The sequence below is a fragment of the Pan troglodytes genome, chromosome 14 (genome assembly GCF_028858775.2).
Source record: "Pan troglodytes isolate AG18354 chromosome 14, NHGRI_mPanTro3-v2.0_pri, whole genome shotgun sequence".
Lineage (NCBI taxonomy): Eukaryota > Metazoa > Chordata > Mammalia > Primates > Hominidae > Pan > Pan troglodytes.
In genome coordinates, this window is record NC_072412.2 from 41,850,271 (window position 1) to 41,862,332 (window position 12,062).

At 37.6% G+C, this 12,062-nt stretch overlaps 1 protein-coding gene and 1 long non-coding RNA gene across 3 annotated transcripts; one reads left to right on the plus strand and one right to left on the minus strand.

The window, feature by feature from the left end:
* Positions 1 to 253: 253 nt before the first annotated feature.
* On the minus strand, positions 254 to 8,140 carry LOC134808124 (uncharacterized). The gene is made up of 3 exons (XR_010150447.1): positions 7,320 to 8,140; positions 2,714 to 2,831; positions 254 to 566 (listed from the first exon to the last, which is right to left on the minus strand). It is a non-coding gene; the product is annotated as an uncharacterized LOC134808124 (long non-coding RNA).
* FAM216B (family with sequence similarity 216 member B) lies at positions 1,107 to 11,073 on the plus strand. 2 transcript variants are annotated; one of them, XM_016925259.4, is made up of 4 exons: positions 1,107 to 1,195; positions 3,594 to 3,700; positions 6,295 to 6,415; positions 8,123 to 11,073. In XM_016925259.4, exons 2-4 carry the CDS (start codon positions 3,602 to 3,604, stop codon positions 8,320 to 8,322), a joined length of 420 nt encoding a protein of 139 aa, XP_016780748.1. In that variant the 5' UTR covers positions 1,107 to 1,195; positions 3,594 to 3,601; the 3' UTR covers positions 8,323 to 11,073. The 2 variants fall into 2 exon arrangements, with proteins under 2 accessions (XP_016780748.1, XP_024204302.1); XM_024348534.3 differs by having other exon boundaries at positions 1,115 to 1,195; positions 3,588 to 3,700.
* Positions 11,074 to 12,062: the final 989 nt, after the last annotated feature.

Sequence of the window (12,062 nt, forward strand, 5' to 3'; positions counted from 1 at the left end):
TAACAGATTCCTTACATTAAATGCCCTCTGTCAAACACAGATCTGTTACTGTTCTCCTGATTGAGTAGGGTCCAATTCAAGCTGGTAGGAATTTCAGCATGTGTGTGCAACATCAGCAGATGCAGTGCACCCAGAATGAATTTCATCATATCCTGGAAAAACGTTTGAGGAAGACTCGATTGACAATGTCAACTCTGCACACCACTGTTCTTTATCTCTTGGTAAAGAATCATCAACCTCTCAGATCCAGTGAAAGATTTTATGTTATTTACTGGCATTTAAAGACACATGTTTGTGCTGTGCTTATTTCCCAGGAGGTCTGCATTCAAATTATTGGGGAAAAAATGCAAGACTTTTGCATCTGTTGAGGCCTTTCTTCTTTAAGGCATATGATTCATCACTCTCATCTCCCTGCTTTTTTCTTCCCCTTTGTCTCCTAAGAATTTTGAATGTATTTTCTTTTGATATTTCTTCTTCCCTTTTCTTTAGGAACTCTTCATCTTTGCAGATAAGCTGGCATTCAGAAGGAGGACACTTGAGAAAGAAAGGAAGCCAGTAGAATAATGCTATGACAGAAGAAAGGATGAGATCAGTGTGGGCTCTAGTCTTATGCCACAGGTTAATTATCATCATATGTAGCCTCTAATTAAGATAAAATATGGAGAATATCTTATTCCCCCACAAAATGAAAAGGAACTTAGCTTAAACTATGGAATAATTTCATAGGTTACCACAGGCAAATTCATGCCCATACCTCTATATTCAGGAACTCTTCCTTCATCATCCTCAGCAATGAGGAAGGGGACTACTGACTCCAAATTTTGGAAATATTTATGTCATGGCCCATTGCCCTGATGGATTTGTTGACCTTTAATATTTAGAATCTCTGCCTCTATGCATGTTACCCCCGATATCTGCATGTAACACAGATATGGTAGATTTAGAAGATGACACTTGATTAGACACAAAATGTGGAAGAAAAAATATCAAACTGTGTAGCTGAATGTTACCCAGAAGTGAAGAAAGGCATGCAGCCAGATTTCCCCAGCTCTTTGTTTCATCACATGATGTTGCTTGGATATCAGCTTATCAACAGACTTCCACCACCACCACCAGCATATAAACAGAGTCCGCGTAAGAAAACTACACTGAATAGGAATGGCAGCTTTTAAAAGTGGGGGAACTACAGTATAGGGTAAGTTCTTTTTAGGCAAATCTGTCTTTTTGTTTCAGATATATTATTTTGTAGATGTTTTTCTCCCTGAATTCCATGAGTATTTTAATCAAATTTAATCAGGTATAGGCCACTCGAATAGGTAAGATAAATGTATTCAGCAGTAGCCCCAGAAAAAAACACATGAATTGTTGCCATAAGAAAGAGCATCAGTCATTTCTTTATGCTATTTGAGGAGAGAAGAAATCTTTCCAGCTTGAAGCATATTTATTCTCTGTTCTACAGATCTGGAAAATGGGAGGAGGGATATTGAAATGATTTGAGTACAGGATAGAGCGTAGGCGTCAATCACAGAGAATATTACAGGAGTATATCTTGGTTGGTATGGTTTCTGGAGTGCACATTGAAGGAAAGCAGTACTAACTAAAATATTTATAGTTTAATTTATACATTTATATAGCAGAAACAGTACACACAGAGATGTTGACTAATGTTTTCCTAATAAATTTCTCTTCTGGAAGAATGGAACCTTCGATGTGTGAACTCAAATCAGTCTCCACATGTATTACAATACGCCTTAAGCATGTGTATGTTTGTGAACCTATGAGTGTGCATGTGTTTGTGTGCATGAACATGCGTGAAGGTCGGGTAGAGAGAGAAGAAACTGGCATAAAGTGAGAGCATTCTATATTCACGATTTCAGTGAATCAAACACCCAGTGAGGTAGGCATTGTAACTGCTGTCTTAAGGATGAGAGAGCTGAGGCTTACAGAAGGAAAGGAACTCAAGTCTTTCTAGTTCTAAAGGCCATACAGCCTCTATTACAATTTATTTTCTTCAGTTAGTATACGTGCAGGTATGAATAATAATCTATGTTTAGCAGATTGTTACTATGCTTGATTTGCTGTGGTCTTACTTTCTATCATTCAGTAATTCACACTGCTAACAAAGACAAAGGAGTAAGCAGAGGGGAAAATACTCTGGGTTTGCACTTTGTGATTTGGCAACCTATTCCAATATGTCTATTCTTGCTGGATTGTTAAATTCATATTATTATACACACTTCAGACTCTAAACCCTAAATCACCAGGAAAGGAGACTTAATCATAGCAAATGTGACTCTATTATTCTGTATCTTTCTCAGGCAAGTGGAAACATGACAAGTTTAATAGTTTTATAGTACAATGCTATAAAATTGCACATCTAAATTGCAAGAAGTGGAGAATGACATAAAGGCATACTACACTGCCACTAAAAATCATATTTTTAAGGAATATTTAATCATCTGAGAAAGTGCACAAAATGTATAAATTATGATCTCCCTTTTCTAAAATTACACACAATGTACACAGAAAAAAAAAATAAATAAATAAAAGGAAAGTGAAGCTCAGAGTGGTGCCTCATACCTGTAATCCCAGCACTTTGGGAGCCTGAGGTGGAGGATAACTTGAGCCCAGGAGTTTGAGACCAGCCCAGGGAACATAGGGAGATCTTATCTCTACTAACAATTTAAAAAATAATTGGGTGTGGGGTGTGTACCTGTAGTCCCAGCTACTCAGGAGGCTGAGGTGGGAGGATGGCTTGAGCCCAGGAGTTCAAGACTGCGGTGAGCTATAGTCGCACCACTGTGCTCCAGCCTGGATGATAGAGTGAGACTCTGTCTCAAAAAAATATATAAATAAATAAATAAATAAAAGGAAATCAACCAAATGCTACAATAATTATGGATAGTTAGATGCAAGTTGAGTATGCCTTATCCAAAATGCTTGGGACCAGAAGTGTTTTGAATTCCAGATTTTTTTTTTTTTTTTGATTCTGGAAAATTTACATTATCTTTGCCAGTTGAGCCTCCCAAATTCAAAAATCCAAAATCCAATATGCTCCAATGAACATATCCTTTAAGCATCTTGTGGGCACTAAAAAAGTTTTGGATTTGGAGCTTTTCAGATTTTGGGCTTTTAGATTTGGGATGCTCAACTTGTATGAGTAATCTTATTTTCTTCTTCAATTTTTAAATTTTTCCAAATCTTCCAAAACAATATATATTACTTTTAGAATCAGATATGAAAATCAATATTATTTAAAATTATCAAAAAATTACTACTATAAAAATAGTATGCTCTACAACACACCTGTTCCAAACAGTTAGAAAGACAAGGGCTCTGAATTATTCCTTAACTTCACAAATAATTAATAATTAGTTTCATATATAAAGGGTGAGAATAGGAAAAGGTGTGGAATTAAGTAGTCTGGTGATGTCCAATTACTTGGAAATGTGAGCAAATGTTCTTATCCCTTAGAACAAATTACATTTTAAAAAATTCATTTACTTGCTTACTTATTTACTTAAGTACATCCCCAAAATTGGTTGAGCTAAAAGAAATTTTATGCTATGCTTTGTTGTTTCTCGGAGGTATAGGATAAACGATGGGACAAAACTGGAAAAGACAACAAAAGCTTTGGAATGTTCCACAACTTCCTTTTATTCGAGTTCCTCCCTCCATCTATGACACTTCCTTACTAAAGGTATGGCTTTTTTTTTTTTTTTCACAGATAGAGTGACCTGTCTGTCTCTCCTTCAAGGTTTGAGGACTTTTTCTGCTGTCTTTGTTTACCTAGCATTAGGAAGAATATTGGCCGCATAATAAGCCCTTGCTGCATGTTGAAGGCCATTCATGAGTGAACGAATGAGCACTTGGGTAACCTCCTACACTCGTCCCATTTCAGGAGCTCTGGTAGACGGTCACCTCTTCGTGGCCGACCCACTGTCAGTGATGGGAAACTCACTAATTGGCCACACTATGGCTCCCTGTTGGAGAGCTGTTAGTTCCTTTTGGTCAAAGTTAGTTAAAGCCATTCTCATAAATACGCTGTAAAAATTTCAGTTCTCGGCCGGGCGCGGTGGCTCACTCCTGTAATCCCAGCACTTTGGGAGGCCGAGGCGGGTGGATCACGAGGTCAGGAGATCGAGACCATCCTGGCTAACATGGTGAAACCCCGTCTCTACTAAAAATACAAAAAAAAAAAAAAAAAAAAAAAAAATTAGCCGGGCGTCGTGGCGGGTGTCTGTAGTCCTAGCTACTCAGGAGGCTGAGGCAGAAGAATGGCGTGAACTCGGGAGGCAGAGGTTGCAGTGAGCCGAGATCGTGCCACTACACTCTAGCCTGGGTGACTGAGCAAGACTCCGTCTCAAAAAAAAAAAAAAAAAAAAAAAAAAATTTCAGTTCTCTCCCAAACCCTCAAGGAAGGATCGACAACAAGGTAAAAATATTAGTAATGTTACCTGTTACTTCTCATTTAGGAAGTTCAGGGTTTTACTAAGGAAAAGAGGTAGGCATTTTCTGCTTTGTAAAATAAAATCATCACTTTTAAGATTTTTATCTTCTATGGAAACTCCCATTGTACTTTGGAGTCCTGCTCTTGAAATTGGCTTACAATTTTCATATTATCTTGTTCTCAATCATTTTAAAAGGCAAAATTAGTTATTCAGGAGTGGAATTCATTCTCTTCAAATATGTTATCCTTTAAAACATCCACTTCAGAAACTAAAGCTGAAATAGTGTCTCAAATTATGAAGTACTTGGCTTTGCTACTTTCACTCTAGATATATTTTCGATACTAAGTTTAAGGCCAAAAAAAAAACAAAAACAAAACAAAACACTAACTCACAGATTTCAGGCACACACAAAATGTCTAACAGGTAAAAGTCACCTTACTCTACCTTTACATATAATTATCTTAAGTTTAGTTTTTATTGCATAGTTATCAACCCAAATGGAAAACTCTGTTATCGTTTTGAATTTTTTGGCCTAGGGTGAACTTATTTTATCTTAATTTTTCTAAAATGTTGATGCCACTATCTGTTTCCCTATCTGTAAAGTGAACACAATCAATTGCTCATCTCATAGGACTGTTGAAACTTAAGAGATTATGCATGCAAAATACATGCAAATGCAAAATGCTGAGCACCGTATATAATGAACACTTAAGATATATTAGGTATGCAATAGTAATTGAAATTCTGACACTTCTTGTTTCTTTCTACCTTTAAGAAAGTAGCCTTCTAAATGGTCTCTCTACCAATGGTCTCTTTCCTCAAGCCCATTCTCCACTGCAGGGCCATTTTTTTTTAAATGCAAATCTGGTCAGTTAAGAGTATGGTGTTTCAGGTTGGATCATTTGCTGGAAAGGCGTGGGAAGCTGTCCTGTGCATTACAGGATGCTGAGCACATCCCAGGCCTCTACTCACTGAATGCCAGGAGCACCCCCTCCTCCTCCCACCAAATAGGACAATAAAAAAATTTTGCAGGCATTGCCAAATGTCCCCTGGGGTCAAAATCATCCCTGTTGAGAGCCACTGCCTTAAATAAAGACCTTTGGTGGCTCCTCATAGAATATTTAATCCTTAAACTCAACATAGTTAAAAGGTTTCCATCATCTTCCCCTAACAGTCTTTTCACAATCAGACTCTGTTCCCTTTGAACTAAAAAGAAAAAAATGTTAGAATTTCTAACAGGTTTCCAGATGTTGTGCATGCCATTTGAGAACCAGTATTCTAGTCCCTTAAGGAAACTCCTCATCTAAGACTCAGATAAGATGATCATCTCATTTAGAAAACCTTCCTTGACTGCTTAGGGAGCTTGTTTACATTCTTTGTTTTCATGGCACCTTTTTACTAATGATATAATGAACCCTTACCACATTACTCATCCATCTATCTCCCTTGCTTACTGAGAACTTACAGTGGAAAATTTTCTACCAGTCCAGAGGCCTGGCATACTTCAGCTCTGTGTAGCTTATTACAACCTACTTTCCTCAATAAGGATCAAAGAAATTATAAGATCCTGGAAATCCTTAGCTGTCCCTCAGTTCAAGACAATTACCTAGAATTTTTTACTCACATATTTTCATCATCATACAGATTAGCAGAAGACTGTTTAAGCAAATGAAGAGAGGAAACTCCCCAATTGTTATTTTCCAATTGTTGCACATTAAAAAAAAAAACATATGGTTAGCAAGAAAAGCCTCTTATTTCCATAAAAGTTTGCTTTGAGTACATCACAATTTGAATGCTGTGGAACTCCACAGACTCATCAAAATCACCTGTTCTGTTCCAACAGGCCCTCAACCAAGGGCAACAGCGCTACTTTTACAGCATTATGAGGATTTACAACTCCAGGCCCCAGTGGGAGGCCCTGCAGACCCGCTACATTCACAGCCTTCAGCACCAACAGCTGCTTGGTAAGTTTAACTACGTGATCCAAACTAAGCACCTAAGGAATCAACTCGTGCTGTAGCCAGAAGTCGTTTCCAGATAAATAATTCAAGCACAATGGCATCTACTGGCGTGCTATTTTATCAACATAGCTGGTTAGCCAAGTTTCAAAGTGCTTATTCTTGACAATGGAAAGCAAGGTTTTATGGGTAAATTAATAGGGTTTAAAGAAATTCGAGTATGGATTGTGATAAAATGTTAACTCTCTGAGATTTGTGAGAACTTAATCAAGTAAATCAATGGGTCTGGGCTTAGAAAACCAGGCGAGGCTCAAAGCACAGCTCAGCTCCTTGCTGTGTGCAAACTCAGAGGCTTGGTTTATTCACAACAATAATAGTTACATTTATTGCTCACTGACCACGTTCCAGACATTGTGCTAAGAGCTTTACATACAATATCTCATTTTCTCTCCACTTTATGGCTGTAGAAAATGGAAGCTCAGGCAGGTTACGTAACTTGATTAAGATCACACACAGGTAATAAATGTCTGTTAGGACTTCAAGCCAGAGCTGTCACCTCCAAAGATTATACATTTTCAGCCCCATCCTCTGCTGTCTCTCCTCTTCTTTCAACCTCTTTAGATTTTATGAAGCACAAATGAAATAATGGTTGTGAAAGACCTTCACAAATTATAAGCATCAACTTACCGAAAGGCATAATTGTTGTAAAGTCCGTTTTCTTGCAGGAAATGCTTTCAGTTGCTGGCTGCCCTTCATCATACCGTTCTCCTAACTCCACTAGAGTGCTTTTTAAACAAAAATCTACTCACTTGGCTTTAGCACATCTACTTTATGCTGTTGTTTTTATATTTACACAAAAGGAAGGCATGGTTTTTGCAATTGATTTAATAAAAACAATAACAATAGTTACCTTTTATTGAGGACTTCCTGTGTGTCAGGTGCTCTTCTAAGAACTTTGCAGGTATTGTGTTTAACACTCAAACACCTCTATGTGGCAGGTGTCTTTATGACCTACAGTTTACAGAAGAGAAAACTAAAACATGGACAAGTTAAATAGCTTGACCAGGGTCATGCAAGTATTTAATAGTAAACAGAGAAGCTGAGATTCAGTCTGGTCCCCATGATTGTCTGAAGTGTCACTAGAAGCATCATCTAGTAGCTTTGTTTTTAGAGCAAAATTGCATAGAAGCCAATGAATCCAGAAACAGAAGTATTCAATGCTTAGTGCACATAAAATCCACCAGGTACCTTATTAAAATGCAGATTTCCAAGATTAACCCTCTGAGTTTCTGATTCAGAAGGTCTTTAGAGTCATAAATCTGCATTTTTAGTAAGGATTTTGAAAAAGCATGTGGCCTCAGCCCAATGATTCACCAGTTGGTGGTCTGCAGACTACACGTTGAGAAACACTGAGAGAGATCAAATATATCTTTCTGGTTTGAAGAAAGTTTTGATATCGAAGATATCATGGCTCAAGTCCCTTTCCAAATAATTTGACATGTTAATCAACAACCAAGTGTTTATTAACCTATTGAATGAGAAATACAAAAGAAGAAAAATACATTTCCAGTCTTCAAAGATCATATAATCTGGGCATGCTTACCACAAGAGTAGAATAAATTTTGTACACACAAGTAAATATTTGCAGTTTTGTTTTCTTATTTGCCTTGTAAAATTGTTGATTTTGAAGTTTCTCTCATTTCTTTCCCCTAGGCTATATTACTCAACGGGAAGCCTTGTCTTATGCTCTTGTACTTAGAGATTCAACCAAGAGAGCCTCAGCCAAGGTAGCTCCTCAAAGAACCATTCCCCGGAAAACTTCAGCCATGACAAGAAGATGTCCATCAGTACTACCTGTATCTGTGGTTCTACCTAGGGCCCAAAGTAAAAGGCGCCAAGTGCTCAGGAACTGAGACTTGGCAGCATTTTCAGAAACAGGAAGTTTGCCCATGTATCCCTGGTATCTAGTGGGTGCTTTGTGCATATTTGTTGAATGACAGTGAATAATTTCTAATATAAACCCCAGACCTAAAAATAATCTCTGATTCATATAAATTTTGCCAGCAAGACCAAGAGGTTTAAGAGCAATGGAGCCGAGAGTAAGCAAGCCTTTCCACATAACATCCGTAGAGTAAAAGGACTTTTAAAGCTTTCAAAGTAAAAGTTTACTTTGGATTAGAACCTCCTAGAGAAGTCCTCAAAACAGTGAAAGGGGACAAGTGACCAGAAAGGGCCAGGTCCTCTGTCACTGGGTGACCATTTCTAGCAAACTATCATGTATACATTTTGAAAATATATAAAACAACACAGGATTAACACTGATCATAGAGGGCTTACAAAATCATATCATCCCAGCAACAATTGGCCTGTGCATTTCCTTCCTCTCCTCTTCCCCATCAGGCAATGGCATTTAATTTAGCCCCAAAGCTCTTCTAGTTCTCACCTGGCTTGATCACTTTGTGTCATCTTGAAACATGCACTTATCAGTCTACCACAGCTGAATTGATTTTACGGAGCTGTAACTGGCCTTGACATGGGTAAGAGAATTCATGCACACATCTTTCCCTGGCAGCTGAAGAAACACTCTTAAAAGAATATGAAATAACCCCGAAGACTTTATTTCATGTCCAACCTTTCTGTGGCCTCAAATGTTTTAAGCAAAGCACATAAAACTACACTAAGCAGTGAGTCAGTTCATCATACAAAGGAATAGTATTGCATTAATTATATTTAATGGTTATTTTCATCACCAGAGATTTTGTGTGTGTGTGTGTGTGTGTGTTAAAAATCAGTCACCAGTGCTCATGTAAAGTCAAAACAAAAAAAAAAATGCTTCTTCCTCATCATTGTAAAATACGGCACCCCATTCAAATCAGCTGATGCCTATGAAAGGAATTGGTTGAGGTGGAATATAAATTTTATTGACAAGGGATGTGCTAACATTGATCTGAAAGGAATATGCTGCATTATTATCAGAAAAAAAATCATTATCTTCTCTTTGCAATCATGAACATATAAGATATAAAAATTGTCATGAGATTCTGAACACTAGTATTGAGGTCCAGCACTACTTCCGAGCTTCTATCTGACTTTTCTTTGGGAGGAATGGGAAGTGTGGTTGGCCCACTAGTCTGATAAGAAGTCTTGGGGAAGCTAATACTGACCTTGCTGGGGTCATTCACTTAATCATAAAGAAGCTTCTTGACCTCTGCAAATTCTGGCCCTGACATGTATTCTAAATACCTTTACAGTTCTAAGTGAGAAATTGTTACATAGGCTTAGAAGAAGAAAAGACTCCAGTGGGACTGGGATGAGCTGCGTGGTAGCCCTCATAAAGCAGAGAGGTTGGTGGGAGACCTAACTTGGCCTATACTAGCCTTCCCATTGTTTTCACAACGGGCCTTTTATCCCCTCTGAACTGCTTGCCTGCACTTTTATCTTAGCCTTTTTTTTGATGAGCATAGGTATTTGCTGTGTAAGCCTTATCTAGTGATGCAGAATATCAAGGAGGCCACTTACAATTCTAAGCTGCATCCCTGTATCAAAAATCTCAGAAGCACCTTGCATCCGATAGAGGCTTGTAAGAGCAGATTGACAGGTGAATGTCACAGGTCCATAAGAAGGACAAATAGATCTAAGTTGGGCAAAAGATTCTATTTGTTGGTTCTCCCTTCTAAGATGATAATATGCCCCTGCACTTGAGACCTTACTTGAAACTTAAAGAAATGTGATTGGTTATGGTGCTGGGAGAAAGGGGTGCACCTGGGAGGACACTGAGAAAGATAAACAAAGGGGAAGGAAGAGAGGACAACCTGTAACTTTTAGAAAAGGCTACTACTTTTAACTGTTGGAGAAAATGCTATTGCTTGCACTCACGATGTCAATATACATTATCAGAACTTAAGTCCTGGAGATCAGAGACTGTTTCACCTGAAATTGCTAGCACCTAGAATGGCCCCCAGTTGCGGTAGGCAATCAATAATACTCTTTGAATAATAATGAGGTTTTCAAATATTCTGCAAGTCAGACTGGCCTCTGGCTTTGTGATATTATTCTGGAGTCCCAGTAACCCACAATTGTTGATGAGGAGTAGCAGTAGAATATCAAGGACAGGTGATGAGACAACAAGTCTATCCCGCAAAGGGCAGGGAATAGAGGGTACACTGGAAAGAATTTTAAAACAATAATAAAGCTGACTACAAGTTGGTCTATTTTTTATTACCACCATGAGCCAGCAATTCTAAATAATATCAGTGATAAAATATTCATCCCCCAAAATATTTTATTGAACTAGGTTCTAAACAATTTCTGAGGTTACTGTTGAGTTTTAAATAATACATATATGTAAGCTTCAAAGTAGCACATTTGTATTGTTTTTCTTCAATAATCATTTTACTCCACATGGAAACTAATTCAGGGAATATCCTGCTATATAGTCGGCTCTCAGTACACACGGTGTCAGCTCATGTGTCTCCAGCCCCTGTAGTACTATATATTATTGCATTTAAATGATGGATTTGAAATAAACAATGATTATACCATGATTGTAAAGACAAGAAACAGAACCTGAAATACTTCAATTTTTGATTCTATGTGGCAGTTTAGAGTTTTTTAAAACAATTTTTATGTATAATTTATATGCAATAAATGCCCTCAAAGTTCAATGAATTTTTCTTCATTTCAATTACTATATTTTAATTTCAAGAAGATCTATGTAATTTTATTATAAATCTTTTTTGTAATCAGCTTTATAGTCTATTTTTGCTTGTATATGTATTCCCTCTTTTTAAAAAATAATATAGAATCAGGGGGTACAAATGCAGGTGTGTTACATGGGTATATTTCATAATGCTGGGGTTTGGGCTTCTATAGAACCCATCACCCAAATAGTAAACATAGTACCCAATAGGTCATTTTTTGACCCTTGCCCCCATCCCTCTCTCCTCTCTGTTGGAGTCATCAGTGTCTATTATTTCCATTTTTATGTCCAAAAGTACCCTTTGTTTACTTTTCACTTATAAGTGAGAATATGTGGTTGTCTGTTTCTGCATTAATTGATTTTGGATAATGGCCTCCGGCTGCATTCATGTTGCTGCAAAGGACATGTTTTATTCCTTTTTATGGCTGCGTAGTATTCCATGGTGTGTGCGTGCGTGTGTGTGTGTGTGTGTGTGTGTGTGTATTACATTTTTTAAATCCAGTCCACTGTTGATGGACACTTAGGTTGATACTGCGACTTTGCTATGATGAATAGTGCTATCATAAACATATGAATGCAGATGTCTTTTTGAGAAAATAATTTCTTTTTCTTTGGGTAGATGCCCAGCAGTAGCATTGCTAGATGAACTAGTAGTTCTATTTTTATTTCTTTGAGAAATCTCCATACTGTTTTCCATAGAGGTTAAAAGTTCAATGAATTTTGACAAATGCATACAGTCACATAACCACCACCACAATCAACATAGACCGTTTTCACTACCCCAAATGTCCCCCTAACGTTTTGCAGTCAATCTCCTCCCCTAAAGTCTGGCCCATGGAAATCACTGAGCTGCTCTCTATCACTCTAGTTTTGCCTTTTCTAGAATTTCACATAACTGGAGTCAGAGTATATAGTGTTTTACACCTGGCTTCTCTCACTAGCATGATGCTATCG